At 44.6% G+C, this 18,312-nt stretch overlaps 1 protein-coding gene across 1 annotated transcript in view; it reads left to right on the forward strand.

Annotated features, from left to right (window-relative positions):
* Positions 1-18,312, forward strand: part of PRKCSH (PRKCSH beta subunit of glucosidase II) — a 199,565-nt gene that overhangs the window by 77,365 nt on the left and 103,888 nt on the right. Inside the window, exon 10 of the mRNA XM_069231886.1 lies at positions 4,009-4,167. Coding sequence (XP_069087987.1) covers positions 4,009-4,167 — 159 coding nt within the window. The remainder of the gene's footprint in view (positions 1-4,008; positions 4,168-18,312) is intronic.

An 18,312-nucleotide genomic window follows, 5' to 3' on the forward strand; every position in this document is an offset into this window, starting at 1 on the left:
TACCAGCGGGGACCTTTTCGGGGACAATATAGAGGGGGACAATTCCCAAAGAGTAGAGGGAAGTTCCAAAGTCCCAAAACTCCACAAAAGAAACAGTGACTTCGATGTCACAAATCCCCAACACATAACACCAGTGGGGGGGAGACTAACCAAGTTCTACAAAAACTGGGAGGAAATAACAACAGACACGTGGATCCTAGCCATTATCCAGCATGGTTATTGAATAGAATTTCTAGAATTCCCTCCAAATGTCCCACCGAAAACACACAACATGTCAAAACAACACATGGATCTTCTACAACTGGAGGTTCAAGCGTTGTTGCAAAAAGATGCAATAGAGTTGGTACCAATTCATCAGAGAGGAAGAGGAGTTTACTTACTATACTTTCTCATACCCAAAAAAGACAAAACTCTAAGACCTATATTAGATCTCAGAACATTAAATATCTACATCAAATCAGATCACTTTCACATGGTGACACTGCAGGACGTAATCCCATTGCTCAGACAACAAGACTAAATGACAACACTAGACCTAAAGGATGCGTACTTCCATATACCGATACATCCTTCACACAGAAAGTACTTAAGGTTTGTATTCCAAGGGGTACATTACCAATTCAAAGTGTTGCCATTCGGGATAACAACTGCGCCAAGAGTTTTTACAAAATGCCTTGCAGTAGTGGCTGCTCATATCAGTAGACAGCAAATACATGTGTTCCCGTACCTAGACGATTGGTTAATAAAAACAAACACGCAGGAACGGTGCTCACAACACACAAAGTATGTCATAGAAACCCTTCACAAACTAGGTTTCTCTATCAACTACAACAAGTCACACCTTCAGCTCTGTCAAATACAACAATACTTAGGAGCGACAATCAACACAACAAAGGGGATTGCCACTCCAAGTCCACAAAGGGTACAGGCATTTCACAATGTAATACAGGCCATGCACCCAAAACAAAAGATACAAGTCAAGATAGTGATGAAACTACTAGGCATGATGTCCTCATGCATAGCCATTGTCCCAAACGCAAGATTGCACATGCGGCCCTTACAACAGTGCCTAGCATCACAATGGTCACAGGCACAGGGTCAACTTCAAGATCTAGTGTTGATAGACCGCCAAACATACACCTCGCTTCAATGGTGGAACACTATAAATTTAAACAAAGGGCGGCCTTTTCAAGACCCAGTGCCGCAATACGTAATAACAACGGATGCCTCCATGATAAGGTGGGGAGCACACCTCAACCAACACAGCATCCAAGGACAATGGGACACTCAACAGAGACAGTTTCACATAAATCACTTAGAGCTACTGGCAGTATTTCTAGCGCTGAAAGCATTTCAACCTATAATAATCCACAAACCCATTCTTGTCAAAACAGACAACATGACAACAATGTATTATCTGAACAAACAAGGAGGGACACACTCAACACAGTTGTGTCTCCTGGCACAGAAAATATGGCATTGGGCGATTCACAACCACATTCGCCTAATAGTGTAGTTCATTCCAGGAATTCAGAACCAGCTAGCAGACAATTTCTCTCGGGATCACCAACAAATCCACAAATGGGAGATTCAACCCCAAATACTAAACACTTACTTCCAAAGATGGGGAACACCACAAATAGACCTATTTGCAACAAAAGAATACGCAAAATGCCAAAACTTCGCATCCAGGTACCCACAGGATCAGTCTCAGGGCAATGCGTTATGGATGAGTTGGTCAGGGATATTTGCATACGCTTTTCCCCCTCTCCCACTCCTTCCATATCTAGTAAACAAATTGAGTCAAAACAAACTCAAACTCATACTAATAGCACCGACATGGGCAAGACAACCTTGGTACACAACACTACTAGACCTCTCAGTAGTACCTCATGTCAAACTACCAAACAGACCAGATCTGTTAACACAACACAAACAACAGATCAGACATCCAAATCCAGCATCGCTGAATCTAGCAATTTGGCTCCTGAAATCCTAGAATTCAGACACTTAGACCTCACACAAGAATGTATGCTATGCAAATAAGTGGAAAAGATTTGTTTATTACTGCCATAATAATCAAATTCAACCCTTACACGCATCTGCCAAAGATATAGTAGGATACTTACTACAATTGCAAAAGTCAAAGCTAGCTTTCTCTTCAATAAAGATACATCTTACCGCAATTTCAGCTTACCTGCAAATTACGCACTCAACTTCATTATTTAGGATACCAGTCATAAAAGCATTTATGGAAGGCCTAAAGAGGATTATACCACCAAGAACACCACCAGTTCCTTCATGGAACCTCAACATTGTCTTAACACGACTCATGGGTCCACCTTTTGAGCCCATGCACTCTTGTGAAATGCAATACTTAACATGGAAAGTTGCATTTTTGATTGCCGTCACATCTCTAAGAAGAGTGAGTGAAATTCAAGCATTTACCATACAAGAACCATTTATTCAAATACACAAGCATAAAGTAGTTCTACGGACAAATCCAAATTTTTTACCAAATGTGATCTCACCGTTCCACTTGAATCAAACGGTAGAATTACCAGTGTTCTTCCCACAGCCAGATTCTGTAGCTGAAAGAGCACTGCATACATTAGACATCAAAAGAGCGCTAATGTACTACATTGACAGAACAAAACTAATTCGAAAAACAAAACAACTATTTATTGCTTTCCAAAAACCTCATACAGGGAATCCAATTTCTAAACAAGGCATTGCTAGATGGATAGTTAAGTGTATTCAAACCTGCTATCTTAAAGCAAAGAGAGAGCTGCCTATTACACCAAAGGCACACTCAACCAGAAAGAAAGGTGCTACCATGGCCTTTCTAGGAAATATTCTAATGAACGAAATATGTAAGGCAGCAACATGGTCTACGCCTCATACATTTACCAAACACTACTGTGTAGATGTGTTAACTGCACAACAGGCCACAGTAGGTCAAGCTGTACTACGAACATTATTTCAAACAACTTCAACTCCTACAGGCTAAACCACCGCTTTTGGGGAGATAACTGCTTACTAGTCTATGCACAGCATGTGTATCTGCAGCTACACATGCCATCGAACGGAAAATTCGTCGCTGCAGATTCACATGCGCCCACCCGCCTCCCCGGGAGCCTGTAGCCGTTTAGAAGTTGATCTTGAACATTTGTAAATATATTACTTTAAACTTCATTATGTACATACGTATTCACTCCATTGCATGGGCACTATTACTAGCATACACAACTCCTACCTCACCCTCTGCGGGGAAAACAATCTAAGATGGAGTCGACGCCCATGCGCAATGGAGTCGAAATGGGAGGAGTCCCTCGGTCTTGTGACTCGAAAAGACTTCTTCGAAGAAAAACAACTTGTAACACTCCGAGCCCAACACCAGATGGCGGGATGTGCACAGCATGTGAATCTGCAGCGACTAATGCCACGAACAGATGTACACTGGGTAAGTGACATTTTCCATATGTGTGTGTGTGTGTGTTTTTTTTGTGAATATAACTGTAGATTCAAAGATATCTGGACACTTTCACCATTATCCTTTCCTCATTCCTAGTGTAAAACTACAAATTTGTTCTAAGTAATTAGTAAATGGTGGTATTGAAAATTTAGTCTGAGAAGTACCACCTTGCACATTTTGCAGCCATAGCGGTATTTTGCAAGAGCGTATTACAAAGCGAACAGTGGAAATTGAAGGTACACACATTAGGGGCCTGCTTCCATCTGAAACGAATGGAGGCACCATGGTGCATGCTCTTTCTCCACCTGGATGCCTCTTTCTGTCTTCCACTATCTTATTCCCCTGCCTACAGGTTCCTCTTTCCAAAGACATAACCTACTCCCTCTGCCAGGAAATATATTTCCCTGGGGAATGTAGGGGTGCTCCTTCAATGGTCACTGCCTTCTTCCTTTCCCCACAGATTTCTTATTCCTCTTATGTACTCTTCTCATACTCATGGATTCTGTAATCCCTTTGGCATATCTGCCTTTCAGACTGTAGCTGAGATCCCTGCACCTCCACTGGATGTGACTGCAGAAGAGGACTTGGATTCTCAGATCGACTCCAAGCTTGAGCATCCTCATCATGAAGATGAGGACTATGACGACGAGGATGACGATGACGATGATGATGTGACTGAGGAAGATCATAAGGTACTGCAACAACCTACTTTCCTCTGATGTGTGGTTTTGAGTTACAGGTGACGGAAATATGAGTGTATACATTTTATACAAGAGGAGTGACTTTCTATGTGTGCGTGCTGGTGGGCAAGGAGGGATATATGACATAGCTTATTTTAGGTGACAAAATATTATTATTTGGGGTTGGTTATGAGACCTCACCAAGGATTAATGTCACTACTTTGTATCAGGTCCAGCTAGGTTACTTTAATTTCAACTTTAGCTCCTCAGTCCTAGTTAGCTGTGGCATAGAGCACTCAGGCTTAACTCACAGGAACAAGTGTAAAGCATTTATCAGTACAACAGTTAAAAAGTTGAAAACACAAAAATAATGCTAAAATTTATGAAAAAAGTATACATTTTCATGAGCAAATAATTAACAAAAATGGATCAGGGGAAGAAAATTTAATTACTTACCTGTAACTATGGTTCTCCAGTATTGGAAGTTTTCATAGATTCACATGCTTGGTTCATCCCTCGCCATCGAGATGGGAGTCCCCCGGTACATTACAACAGCCATCCAATGATAACTATAGTGAATGAAGGCCTAAGCCCTCCCACTTTAGTAATCTATCCTTGTTGATTTGAGAAAAGAGACCAAACTTAGTTTTCAACCAATCAGGGTGCCCCTCTTTCTAGAACACTCATGTGAGAAGCTCCGGGTGCTAAAGTACCTTATGAGGACAATATGAAAAGGTGAGCTTCCCAGGGAAGGAGGGCGGGTCGCATGTGAGTCTATGAAAGATTTCAATACAGGTAAGTAACTAATTGTTCGATGGCATCTGTCGCTGTAGATACGCATGTTCTGCAATAGCTCGCCATCTGGTGTTGGGCCGGAGTGTTACAAGTTGTTTTTCTTCGAAGAAGTCTTTCGAGTCACGGGACCGAGTGACTCCTCCTTTTGTCTCCATTGTGCATGGGCGTCGACTCCATCCCCGATTGTTTTTTTTCCGCCATCGGGTTCGGACGTGTTCCTGTCGCTCCGAGTTTCGGAACGGAAAATTTGCTAATTTCGGAAGATTTTCGTCGGTATTGTTGCGTTCGGGATCGGCGTACTTAGATTCCACACCGCATCGAAGATCGAAGAGCTCCGGTGCCCTTCGGGGTAGTTTTTCGATCCTCCGTCGGGGCCTGGTCGGCCCGACCGTGTGCTGAAGAACGCCGATGGAACGGACCCCGTTCCGTTTCTGCCCCAAATGCCACAATAAATACCCCTACACAGACCAACACTTGGTCTGCAACCTGTGCCTGTCACCTGAGCACAGCGAAGACACCTGCGAGGCCTGTCGTGCGTTCCGGTCCCGAAAAACACTCCGAGACCGTCGAGCCAGAAGACTTCAAATGGCGTCCGCACCGACAGCCCAACGGGAGTTCGAGGAACAGGAAGAAGAAGGTACCTTCTCGATCCAAGACTCAGACTCCGAAGGATTCGACGATACACAAACCGTGAGTAAGACGTCGAAAACCACACAAAGAAACATTTACAAGGCCCAGGGGACGCCACTGCCACCAGGCCATGGCTCGACCCATAAATTCGGTGACCGACCGTCGGCACCGAAAAAGGCCCAAACAGTGCCGAGATCGTCCGACTCCGGTCGAGACACCGGCACGCAGCCTTCTCGGGACCGAGAAAGTGCTGGAGACAAGCCTCGACACCGAGATGCCGGTGTGGACACGGCTCGACGCCGAGACAGCGGCACCGAAACAGATCGACGCCGAGAGGTTTCGGCCCCGAAAAGGAAAAAAGTCACCTCGGAGCCGAAAAAACACGCAGACAAAGTTTCGATGCCGAAACAAACTGCAAGCGACCCAGCTTCAGGCTCTTATACAGAAGAGCACTCGCTAACCTCCCAAATGCAAAAGCATAGGTTTGAGGAAGAGCTACAAGCAACTGATGTGGACCATACGCAAAAGCGTATCTTCATTCAGCAGGGGACAGGAAAAATAAGCACCCTTCCCCCCATTAGGAGAAAGAGAAGGTTGGAGTTCCAGACGGAACAAGCACCACAACCAAAAGTGGTGAAAAGAGTTACACCACCACCCTCTCCTCCGCCCGTGATTAACGTTTCACCAGCACAAACTCCATCACACTCCCCAGCTCACACCACCATGAGCCAGGGTGACCAAGATCAGGACGCATGGGACCTATACGACGCCCCAGTGTCAGATAACAGCCCGGAGGCATACCCTACAAAGCCATCTCCACCAGAAGACAGCACCGCGTACTCTCAGGTGGTGGCTAGAGCAGCACAATTTCACAACGTAAGCCTCCACTCAGAACAGGTCGAGGATGATTTCTTGTTCAACACACTCTCCTCCACCCACAGCTCCTACCAAAGCCTGCCTATGCTCCCTGGTATGCTCCGGCACGCAAAAGACATATTTAAGGAGCCGGTCAAAAGTAGGGCAATCACACCAAGGGTGGAAAAAAAGTATAAGCCGCCTCCTACGGACCCGGTTTTCATCACTACACAGCTGCCACCAGACTCTGTTGTTGTAGGAGCAGCTAGGAAAAGGGCCAACTCTCACACATCTGGAGATGCACCACCCCCAGATAAAGAAAGCTGCAAGTTCGATGCAGCTGGTAAGAGAGTCGCAGCACAAGCTGCAAACCAGTGGCGCATCGCGAACTCCCAGGCACTACTTGCGCGCTATGACAGAGCCCACTGGGACGAGATGCAACATCTCATTGAACATCTGCCCAAGGACTTCCAAAATAGGGCAAAACAAGTGGTTGAGGAGGGACAGACCATCTCCAACAACCAGATACGTTCCTCCATGGACGCTGCAGATACAGCTGCACGGACAATTAATACATCTGTAACTATCAGAAGGCATGCATGGCTCCGAACGTCAGGATTTAAACCAGAGATTCAACAAGCAGTTCTCAATATGCCTTTTAATCAAAAAGAACTGTTCGGTCCAGAAGTGGACACAGCGATTGAGAAACTCAAAAAAGATACGGACACTGCCAAAGCCATGGGCGCACTCTACTCCCCGCAGAGCAGAGGGAATTACAGCACATTCCGTAAAACGCCCTTTCGAGGGGGGTTTCGGGGTCAAAGCACACAAGCCAGCACCTCACAAGCAACACCGTCCACTTACCAGGGACAGTATAGAGGAGGTTTTCGGGGACAATATAGAGGAGGGCAATTCCCTAGAAATAGAGGGAGATTTCAAAGCCCCAAAACCCCTACTACTAAACAATGACTCACATGTCACTCACCCCCTCCACACAACACCAGTGGGGGGAAGAATAGGTCATTATTACAAAGCATGGGAGGAAATCACTACAGACACTTGGGTTCTAGCAATTATCCAACATGGTTATTGCATAGAATTTCTACAATTCCCTCCAAACATACCACCAAAAGCACAAAATTTAACAACACACCATTCCAATCTCCTGGAGATAGAAGTGCAGGCACTATTGCAAAAGAATGCAATCGAATTAGTGCCAAACACACAAATAAACACAGGAGTTTACTCACTGTACTTTCTGATACCAAAGAAGGACAAAACGCTGAGACCAATCCTAGACCTCAGAGTAGTGAACACTTTCATCAAATCAGACCACTTCCACATGGTCACACTACAAGAAGTATTGCCATTGCTAAAACTGCACGACTACATGGCAACTTTAGACCTCAAAGATGCTTATTTCCATATACCAATACACCCATCGCACAGGAAATACCTAAGGTTTGTATTCAAAGGAATACATTACCAATTCAAGGTACTGCCTTTCGGATTAACAACCGCACCAAGAGTCTTTACCAAATGTCTAGCAGTAGTCGCAGCACACATAAGAAGGCAGCAAATACATGTGTTCCCATATCTAGACGACTGGCTAATCAAGGCCCATTCGTTAATAGAGTGCTCAAATCACACAAATCATATCATACAAACCCTCTTCAAACTAGGGTTCACCGTCAATTTCACAAAATCCAAAATTCTGCCACGCAAGGTACAACAATACCTGGGAGCCATAATAGACACATCAAAAGGAGTAGCCACTCCAAGTCCACAAAGAATTCAAAATTTCAACACCATCATACAACGCATGTATCCAACACAAAAGATACAGGCAAAGATGGTATTACAACTCCTAGGCATGATGTCATCATGCATAGCCATTGTCCCAAACGCAAGACTGCACATGAGGCCCTTACAACAATGCCTAGCATCACAGTGGTCTCAAGCACAGGGTCACCTTCTAGATCTGGTGTTAATAGACCGCCAAACTTACCTCTCGCTTCTGTGGTGGAACAACATAAATTTAAACAAGGGGCGGCCTTTCCAAGACCCAGTGCCACAATACGTAATAACAACAGATGCTTCCATGACAGGGTGGGGAGCACACCTCGATCAACACAGCATACAAGGACAATGGAACGTACATCAAACAAAACTGCATATCAATCACCTAGAACTTCTAGCAGTTTTTCAAGCACTAAAAGCTTTCCAACCAATAATAGTTCACAAATACATTCTCGTCAAAACAGACAACATGACAACAATGTATTATCTAAACAAGCAGGGAGGGACGCACTCCACGCAGTTAAGCCTGCTAGCACAAAAAATTTGGCATTGGGCAATTCACAACCAAATTCGCCTAATTGCACAGTTTATACCAGGGATACAAAATCAACTCGCAGACAATCTCTCTCGAGATCACCAACAGGTCCACGAATGGGAAATTCACCCCCAAATTCTGAACACTTATTTCAAACTCTGGGGAACACCTCAGATAGACTTGTTTGCGACAAGGGAGAACGCAAAATGCCAAAACTTCGCATCCAGATACCCACACAAACAATCCCAAGGCAATGCCCTATGGATGAACTGGTCAGGGATATTTGCTTACGCTTTTCCTCCTCTCCCTCTCCTTCCTTACCTGGTAAACAAACTCAGTCAAAGCAAACTCAAACTCATATTGATAGCACCAACTTGGGCAAGGCAACCCTGGTACACAACGCTGCTAGACCTATCAGTGGTACCCTGCATCAAATTGCCCAACAGGCCAGATCTGTTGACACAGCACAACCAAAATATCAGACACCCAGATCCAGCATCGCTGAATCTAGCAATCTGGCTCCTGAAATCCTAGAATTCGGGCACTTACAACTTACCCAAGAATGTATGGAAGTCATAAAACAAGCAAGAAGGCCATCCACCAGGCACTGCTATGCAAGTAAATGGAAGAGGTTTGTTTGCTACTGCCATATTAATCAAATACAACCATTACACACAACTCCAGAACATGTAGTGGGTTACTTGCTTCACTTACAAAAATCTAACCTAGCTTTCTCTTCCATTAAGATTCACCTTGCAGCAATATCTGCATACCTGCAGACTACCTATTCAACTTCCCTATATAAAATACCAGTCATTAAAGCATTCATGGAGGGCCTTAGGAGAATTATACCACCAAGAACACTACCTGTTCCTTCATGGAACCTAAATGTTGTCCTAACTAGACTTATGGGTCCACCTTTTGAACCCATGCACTCCTGCGACATACAGTTCCTAACCTGGAAGGTGGCATTTCTCATCGCCATTACTTCCCTGAGAAGAGTAAGCGAGATTCAGGCGTTTACTATACAGGAACCTTTTATACAACTACACAAAAATAAAGTCGTCCTAAGGACCAATCCTACATTTTTGCCAAAGGTTATTTCACCGTTCCATCTAAATCAAACAGTGGAACTTCCAGTGTTCTTTCCACAGCCAGATACCGTAGCTGAAAGGGCACTACATACATTAGATGTCAAAAGAGCATTAATGTATTACATTGACAGAACAAAGAACATCAGAAAGACTAAACAACTCTTTATTGCATTTCAAAAACCTCATGCAGGAAACCCAATTTCAAAACAAGGTATAGCCAGATGGATAGTTAAATGCATCCAAATCTGCTACCTTAAAGCTAAACAACAGCTGCCCATTACACCAAGGGCACACTCAACCAGAAAGAAAGGTGCTACCATGGCCTTTCTAGGAAACATCCCAATGCAAGAAATATGTAAGGCAGCCACATGGTCTACGCCTCACACATTCACCAAGCACTACTGTGTAGACGTGTTATCCGCACAACAAGCCACAGTAGGTCAAGCTGTATTAAGGACATTATTTCAGACTACTTCCACTCCTACAGGCTGATCCACCGCTTTTGGGGAAATAACTGCTTACTAGTCTATGCAGAACATGCGTATCTACAGCGACAGATGCCATCGAACTGAAAATGTCACTTACCCAGTGTACATCTGTTCGTGGCATCAGTCGCAGTAGATTCGCATGTGCCCACCCGCCTCCCCGGGAGCCTGTAGCAGTTTGGAAGTTACCTTCAATTATTTATATATGTATCATCTCAACCTTAAATAGGTGTATACTTAGTCACTCCATTGCATGGGCACTATTACTACAATTCAACTCCTACCTCACCCTCTGCGGGGAAAAACAATCGGGGATGGAGTCGACGCCCATGCGCAATGGAGACAAAAGGAGGAGTCACTCGGTCCCGTGACTCGAAAGACTTCTTCGAAGAAAAACAACTTGTAACACTCCGGCCCAACACCAGATGGCGAGCTATTGCAGAACATGCGAATCTACTGCGACTGATGCCACGAACAGATGTACACTGGGTAAGTGACATTTTCATTCTTACTCCAGTATTGCGACTTTCATAGATTCACATGCTTGAATCAGAGTAGCAAGAGTTAATTAAGCACATTGTATGATACACATTACCATGTTAGCTGTTAGATGCAATAGCATAAATGAAAGAAGGAAACTTGAAATTATCAATTGTAATGCAAACGAAAGATTACTACACAGTAGCGGCTAAGAAACAGTGCATAACCAAGTGAAGAAACATTATTATACAGTGTGCACCAAGTATACTGGGTTGGAGGGAAAAGAAGAAAGTACAGCAGCTCGCCTTTACTGAAAAAAGTGTCACAGCACTGCTTGTCCCACTCATACATGACCTTGTGAAATTTCGTTCCAGCAATAGTGCCTTGCAAAGAATGCGTGCACTTCCAGGTGGCTGCTCTGCAAATGTCCTGAATGGGCACCGAGGTGAAGAGTGCCGTGGATGCTGCAACCGCTCTTGTAGAATGTGCATGTGTCGGTCTGCACAGGGGTTTATCTTATGACAATGATCAATAGCACAGAATATCCATCTTGCAATGCTTTGTTTAGAGAGCGACTGCCCTTTCCTAGGATCGCTGAATGCTACAAACAGTTGATTTGATTTCCTAAAGTCTTTAGTTCTAGTCGGGTAAAATTTGAGACACCTTCTGACATCCAAGGAATGGAGGGCCTGTTCCGCCGGTGTTGAAGGATTTGGCAAATAGGACTTTAATACTACAGGTTGATTAATGTGAAAATCCGAAAGAACTTTAGGAATTAACTTTGGATGTGTTCGGAGAACTACTCTGTCCTGTTTGAACTGCAAGAAAGGTTCTCGAATAGTGAAGGCTTGGATTTCTCTAACCATTCTAACAGATGTCAGGGCAAGAAGAAGAGCGACTTTCCATGAGTGGCAGTCCGCCCTGTGTATAGGTTTGGATGGATGATACATTAATTGGGACAAGACTACATTAGGCTGCCAAGACAGCTGTGGTGGTCTGACTGGCAGGAAGAAACAAAAAAGTGCTTTAAGAAACTGTTTGAGCCTCGTCCACCACAAAGATGGTGAGTTTCCTTCCGCCCAGATCAAGAAATTTCAGCCAAGTAGACTCTAATCGAAGCATTCGCCAAGCCTGATCTAGCTAAGTGGAGAAGATATAGCAATATCTTCTCTGGAGACGAAGAAAATGGATGCACCTGAGCTTGCTTGCACCACATGCAAAACCTTTTCAACTTAAGGCGATAAGATCTGTTGTTGCTGTCTGCTGTAGCCTTGGAAAGAATGTCTCTTTAATCAGAAGAAATATTTAAGTGTGTGAATTTATGGTGTTCAGGAGATAGGCTGTCAAATGAAGATACGCCAGATCCAGGTGGAGAATTTGACTTTAGATCATTGTTAGCAGGCTCGGGGTTGCTGGTAGAGGGATGCTGTGGCTCTCTAAAAGGAGAAGCAGCTCTGTATACCAATGCTGCCGAGGCCATGCCGGGGCAACCAGAAGAAGCCCGCAGCTTTCGTTCTTGATCTTCGCTAGAACTCTTGGTACGAGGAGAATGGGAGGAAAAGCGTAAGCATAAATTCCTGACCATGCCATTGAAAACTCATTCGGCCAAGAGCCCGGATGGGGATCCCAACTTACAAAGAATTGGCATTATACATTAGAGGGGAGTAGCAAAAAGGTCCCAGTTTGGTTTGCCCCACTGATAGAAAATGTGATCTAGGACCCTGTGATCCAGTTCCCATTTGTTGCTGGACGTTGTCAATCTGCTGAGAGAGTCCGCTACGATGTTCTGAGAGCCCGGTGCGTGTTCCGTCCGAAGATGCACTCCTTGAAGGATGGACCAGTTCCAAATACGTTGAGATTCTCTGGATAATAGCAACCATCTGGTCCTTCCCTGTTTGTTGATATAGTGTAGTGTTGTCCGTACGAATGAGCACCGACAAGCCTCCTACTTTTGGAAGGAAAGCTCAAAGTGCTAGTCGAACAGCTTTAAATTTTAGATTATTGATATGCAAAAACCTCTGATGCGGCTTCCACTTGCCTCTGACTTGTAGATCTTGGAGGAAGGCTCCCCCAAACTTCCAGAGATGCATCGATTGTGCTCACCCACAGGGCTGGTTGAATATAAAAAGTGAGACCCACTGATAGATGAGATTCCTGGGTCCACCAAGATAGAGATGTTGTCATGAATTTTGTTACCTTGATGATATAGTTGAAAGAACATTTGGACTACGTTCACTGATTGTCCAGTTGTTCTTGAAGGGGTCGCATTCTGAGACGACAGAATGGCACCAATGGGATGCAGGAAGACATTGTTCCTAATAGGGACTTGAAGAGGTGAACTGAAACAGACTTTCTTTTTTTAACTAGTCTGGCTAAGGAAATTAGTAATTTCTGTCTCTCCATTGTAGGAGCTTCTTTGTTGTTGGGTGTGTCCAGAACTGCACCTGCACTGGAGCAAGGCATTCGGTAAAGATTCTGGGGGCCGATTTGAGGCCGGAAGGAAGAACTTTGAACTGGAAATGTTCACCGGCTACAAAGAATCTGAGATATTTCCTGTGGGATGGGTGTATAGGAATGTGGAAGTATGTGTCCTGGAGATGAAGAGTGGCCATATAATCTCCTGGATTTATAAGGGAAAGAATATTGTTTAAGGTAATCATACAGAATGATTGTTTTTTTGAGGTATGTATTTAGGTCACTGAGATCCAAGATTGGACGCCATTCCTTCTTTTTCTTCTGGACCAGGAAGAAACGTGAATAAAGCCCCTTCCTTTTGTCTTGAAGTGAAACTCTCTCTATAGCACCCTTCCGGAGCATTAACTTGACTTCTTTTCTGAAAAGGCTAAAGGGTTTTAAATTATGTGGAGAAGGCAATATTGCTTGAGGAATTTGCAGGGATTCCAGACTATGGCCAAATTAGATAAGGTTAAACACCCATTGATCTGAGGTAATCTTTTGCCAATTGTGGAACTGTCGGGAAATCTTTCCTCCTATCTTTGAGTCCGAGGAAAGATATGTAGCTGGAATTCGTGGGAAGTCATTGTCAGCGTCCTGAATCCTTTGCTTGTCTTCCTGCTCTTTGTCTTTGCCAAGATCTAGTATATGCTGCCTGTGGCGGTTGCCTTTGTTGGTACTGAGGACGAAAGGATTGGTAAGCCAAGGAGAAAGAGTGATATTTATATTGTTGAAATCCCCCTCAGTAGGATGGATATCCCTGCCCTCTGGCACCCCGAAAGGGCTGTTTTCTAAATCGTAGAGTCCCAAGGGACTTTGCTGTGTCCATGTCCGTTTTTATAGCCTGTAGGGCCTCATCAACATGTTTTCAGAAAAGGGCCTCCCCGTCAAAAGGTAAGTCAAGAATCTTGTTTTGTACTTCAGGACTAAAAGAAGTTGCACAGATCCAACCTTGCCTTCTTAAAACAGCAGGACCTACCAGCTGCCGAAATGCGGTGGTAGCGATATCTTCACAGGAAGCCCTTTCCCCTTCTTGTAGAATTTTATTAGCTTCTGCCTTAAATTCTTCAGGTAGTGGCCATATATGGTGAGTACATTTGAAGCACTGGATGCCATATAAATTGTTGTTGTCGTAAATGTTGTCAACAATGCTGAAGGCACTTTTCCTGACACAGTCGTCGTCGATGTGGTCGTCGTAGTTGTCCCATATATATATATTTTTTTTAATGAATGTTGAACTGCGTGAGGTGGTGTAGGAGGCTCAGAAGAAGGTTTTTTGCGACGCTTAGATGAGGCTGAACACTCTTTTCTTTCTCTAAGGGAGGATACAGACCTCCTGTGAGAAGAGCGAGCCGGGCTATGAGCATTATAAGACCCTAGTTTAGTCTTTTTCAAAGAGTTCCTAGGCTGATCCTCAGAACTATGAGGTTGAGGAGATCTGTCCCTTTTAGGTATTTTCTTATAGGATTGAGATGATTCCTCACAGTCAGAACCAGAAACAGGGTTTGTTCTGGATTTCAGCTTCTGTAGCCTAATGAGGAGCCTGCCCTCTCTATCTTTAAGTGTTTTATTAGAAAATGTCCTGCATACCTTACAATCCTTTGCCGAATGGTCTGGAAAAAGGCAATATATATACAGTCTGAACGTGGATCTTCAAAGTGGAGCCTCTTCTTACCCACAGGTCTTGCAGGCTCGGAAGAGACTTTTCTTCTCCTTGTCAGACATGTTGATTGACTGAGAAAATAGATTTCTCCTGGAGCAGAAAGACGTTTCAAAGCTTTCAATGGTAGAGGCAAAATTCTGATGTAAAGATATACTATAAAATAGCTTTTTAAAGGTGTGATTGAGAAGAGCTCAGTGGAGACTCCCTAGCACGACGTGCAGTAGAAAATCTGAGGGACTGGAGCTTCTCACAGGAGTGTTCTAGAAGGAGGGGCAGCCAGGTTGGTTGAAACCTAAGTTTGGTCTCTTTTCTCAAATCGACAAGGATAGATTACTAAAGTGGGAGTCCTTAGGCCTTCATTCACTATAGTTATCATTGCATAGCTATTGTAATGTACAGAGGACTCCCATCTCGATGACGGGGCATGATTCAAGCATGTGAATCTATGAAAGTTCCAATAATGGAGCAACCAGAGTTATTTTTATTAGTTTTAGAGCTTTTTAGCTCCAAAAATCCCTGAGCGCTATCTGAAAGTGTCTGGTTGCGCTAGACCGAGTCGAAGTCAAAAGTTCAGGATGACCACGATGAAGTGTGGTTTGGCTACAGGGATCAGGTTCTTCACTGTAAAAATACAAGAATCAAAAGGAGCAGTGTAGGCTGTCAAAGATCACACCAGTGTGTTTGCCGTCAAGAGTCAACTTATGGCGCTCAGTGTTTTGTGATTTCAGTGCTCAGGCATCACCTACTTCAACAACAATCTCACAAACTGAAAAGGAGCGCTTATAGTCAATACATAAATCCTTCAAATTAGTAATGAAAATTCAAATGTTCATCAATGCAGAGACGGATGTCAATCCTCTGTAATATAGTCCAACATCCAGGAGGCATCATGTAGCAGTATCAAAACTGAATTTTGTTTTTCTTTACATTGTCATGCAGCCCAGCCAACATGTTTCATCCAACAACAGACTTCATTAGGGCTGTAATTTAAAAACATTCCTAAAAAATCCTGAATAGTCACAAAGTAACAGCAACATGATCACATATATATATGTTCGATGGCATGTGTAGCTGCAGATACACATGCTGTGCACATCCCGCCATCTGGTGTTGGGCTCGGAGTGTTACAAGTTGTTTTTCTTCGAAGAAGTCTTTTCGAGTCACGAGACCGAGGGACTACTCCCATTTCGACTCCATTGCGCATGGGCGTCGACTCCATCTTAGATTGGTTTTTTTCCGCCATTGGGTTCGGACGTGTTCCTTTTCGCTCCGTGTTTCGGGTCGGAAAGTTAGTTAGAATCTCAGAAAAAACGTCGGTATTGTTTGCGTTCGGTATCTGGTTAGCTACAACAGATCGACACCGAATTTAGAAGAGTTCCGGTGGCCCTTTGGGTTTTTTTCGATCCCCCGTCGGGGCCTGGTCGGCCCGGCCACGTGTGAATTCAAGGCTGATGGAACGGACCCCATTCCGCTTCTGTCCAAAATGCCATAACAAGTATCCGTATACGGATCAGCATCTGGTCTGTAACTTGTGCTTGTCCCCAGAGCACAAGGAAGATACTTGTGAAGCCTGTCGAGCGTTTCGGTCCAGAAAGACGTTAAGAGACCGAAGAGCCAGAAGACTGCAGATGGCGTCGATGCCGACAGAACAAGAGCGTTTCGAGGAAGAAGAGGAAGCTTTCTCTATCCAAGAGTCGGACTCGGAAGAGCTCGAGGGCGAAGAAACGCCGAAAACCGTGAGTAAGACGTCAAAACATAAGACTCACGAGAAGTCAACAAAAGCCCAGGGGACGCCACCGCCAACAGGCCATGGCTTAACCCAAACAAGCGGTGACCGAGCCAAGGCACCGAAAAAGGGCACGCTGGTGTCAAAGTCATCCGACTCCGGTGGAGATACCGCCACACAGCAATCTCGGACCCGAGACATCGGCTCTGAGAAATTTCGGCACCGTCACAGCGGCACCGAACAAATTCGGCATCGAGACACCACCACGCCGAAAATTACAAAGGGTTCTTCGGAGCCTAAAAAGACCTCCGAAAAGGTTTCGGTTCCGAAACATCCAGCCTCAGAGCCGAAAACGGGTTCCCATACAGAGGAACAAGGATTGGCCTCCCAAACGAAAAAACATTAATTTGGAGAGGAACTTCAAGCTGTAGAGCCAGACTATACTCAAAGGAGGCTCCACATTCATCAAGACACAGGGAAGATAACCACTCTTCCTCCAATTAAGATAAAAAGAAAACTTGCCTTTCACAAAAAGGACAAGGAGCCACAGGCAAAGGTGGCAAAGAAAACAACTCCACCACCTTCTCCACCACCATCAGTGCACACATCACCAGTAGCAACTCCTCCACTGATGCACTCCCCGACTCATACTGCCATGAGTCAAGATGATCCCGATGCATGAGACCTTTACGATGCTCCAGTATCGGACAACAGCCCAGACTCGTACCCTACCAGGCCGTCCCCTCCTGAGGACAGTACATCTTACACACAGGTGATCGCAAGGGCAGCTGCTTTCCATAACGTCACCTTGCATTCAGAACCAATTGAGGATGACTTCTTGTTTAACACGCTAACCTCCACTCATAGCCAGTACCAAAGACTACCTATGCTCCCAGGAATGCTAAAACATTCAAAACAAATCTTTCAAGATCCTGTTAAAGGCCGAGCCATAACTCCAAGAGTGGAGAAAAAATACAAGCCACTGCCAACAGATCCTGTTTATATTACAACGCAGTTAACTCCAGACTCAGTAGTTGTCGGGGCAGCTCGTAAGAGAGCAAACTCTCATACCTCAGGAGACGCACCACCTCCAGACAAAGAGAGTCGCAAATTTGATGCTGCGGGCAAAAGGGTTGCAGCACAAGCAGCAAACCAATGGCGCATTGCCAATTCACAAGCGCTTTTGGTAAGCTATGACAGAGCGCACTGGGATGAGATGCAACATTTGATAGAACACTTACCCAAGGAGTTCCAAAAAAGAGCACAACAAGTGGTGGAAGAAGGACAAAGTATCTCTAATAATCAGATACGGTCTTCAATGGATGCAGCAGATACGGCTGCAAGGACAGTAAATACTGCAATAACAATAAGAAGGCACGCATGGCTCCGCACGTCCGGTTTCAAGCCAGAAATTCAACAAGCCGTGCTAAATATGCCATTTAATGAACAGCAGTTGTTTGGGCCGGAAGTCGACACTGCTATTGAGAAACTCAAGAAGGACACTGATACGGCAAAAGCCATGGGCGCACTCTACTCCCCGCAGAGCAGAGGCACCTTTCGCAAAACACCTTTTAGGGGAGGGTTTCGAGGACAACCTACAGAAACCACAACATCACAAACAAGGCCCACTTACCAAAGCC

This window comes from Pleurodeles waltl, chromosome 4_2, assembly GCF_031143425.1.
Source record: "Pleurodeles waltl isolate 20211129_DDA chromosome 4_2, aPleWal1.hap1.20221129, whole genome shotgun sequence".
NCBI classification, from domain to species: Eukaryota; Metazoa; Chordata; class Amphibia; order Caudata; family Salamandridae; genus Pleurodeles; species Pleurodeles waltl.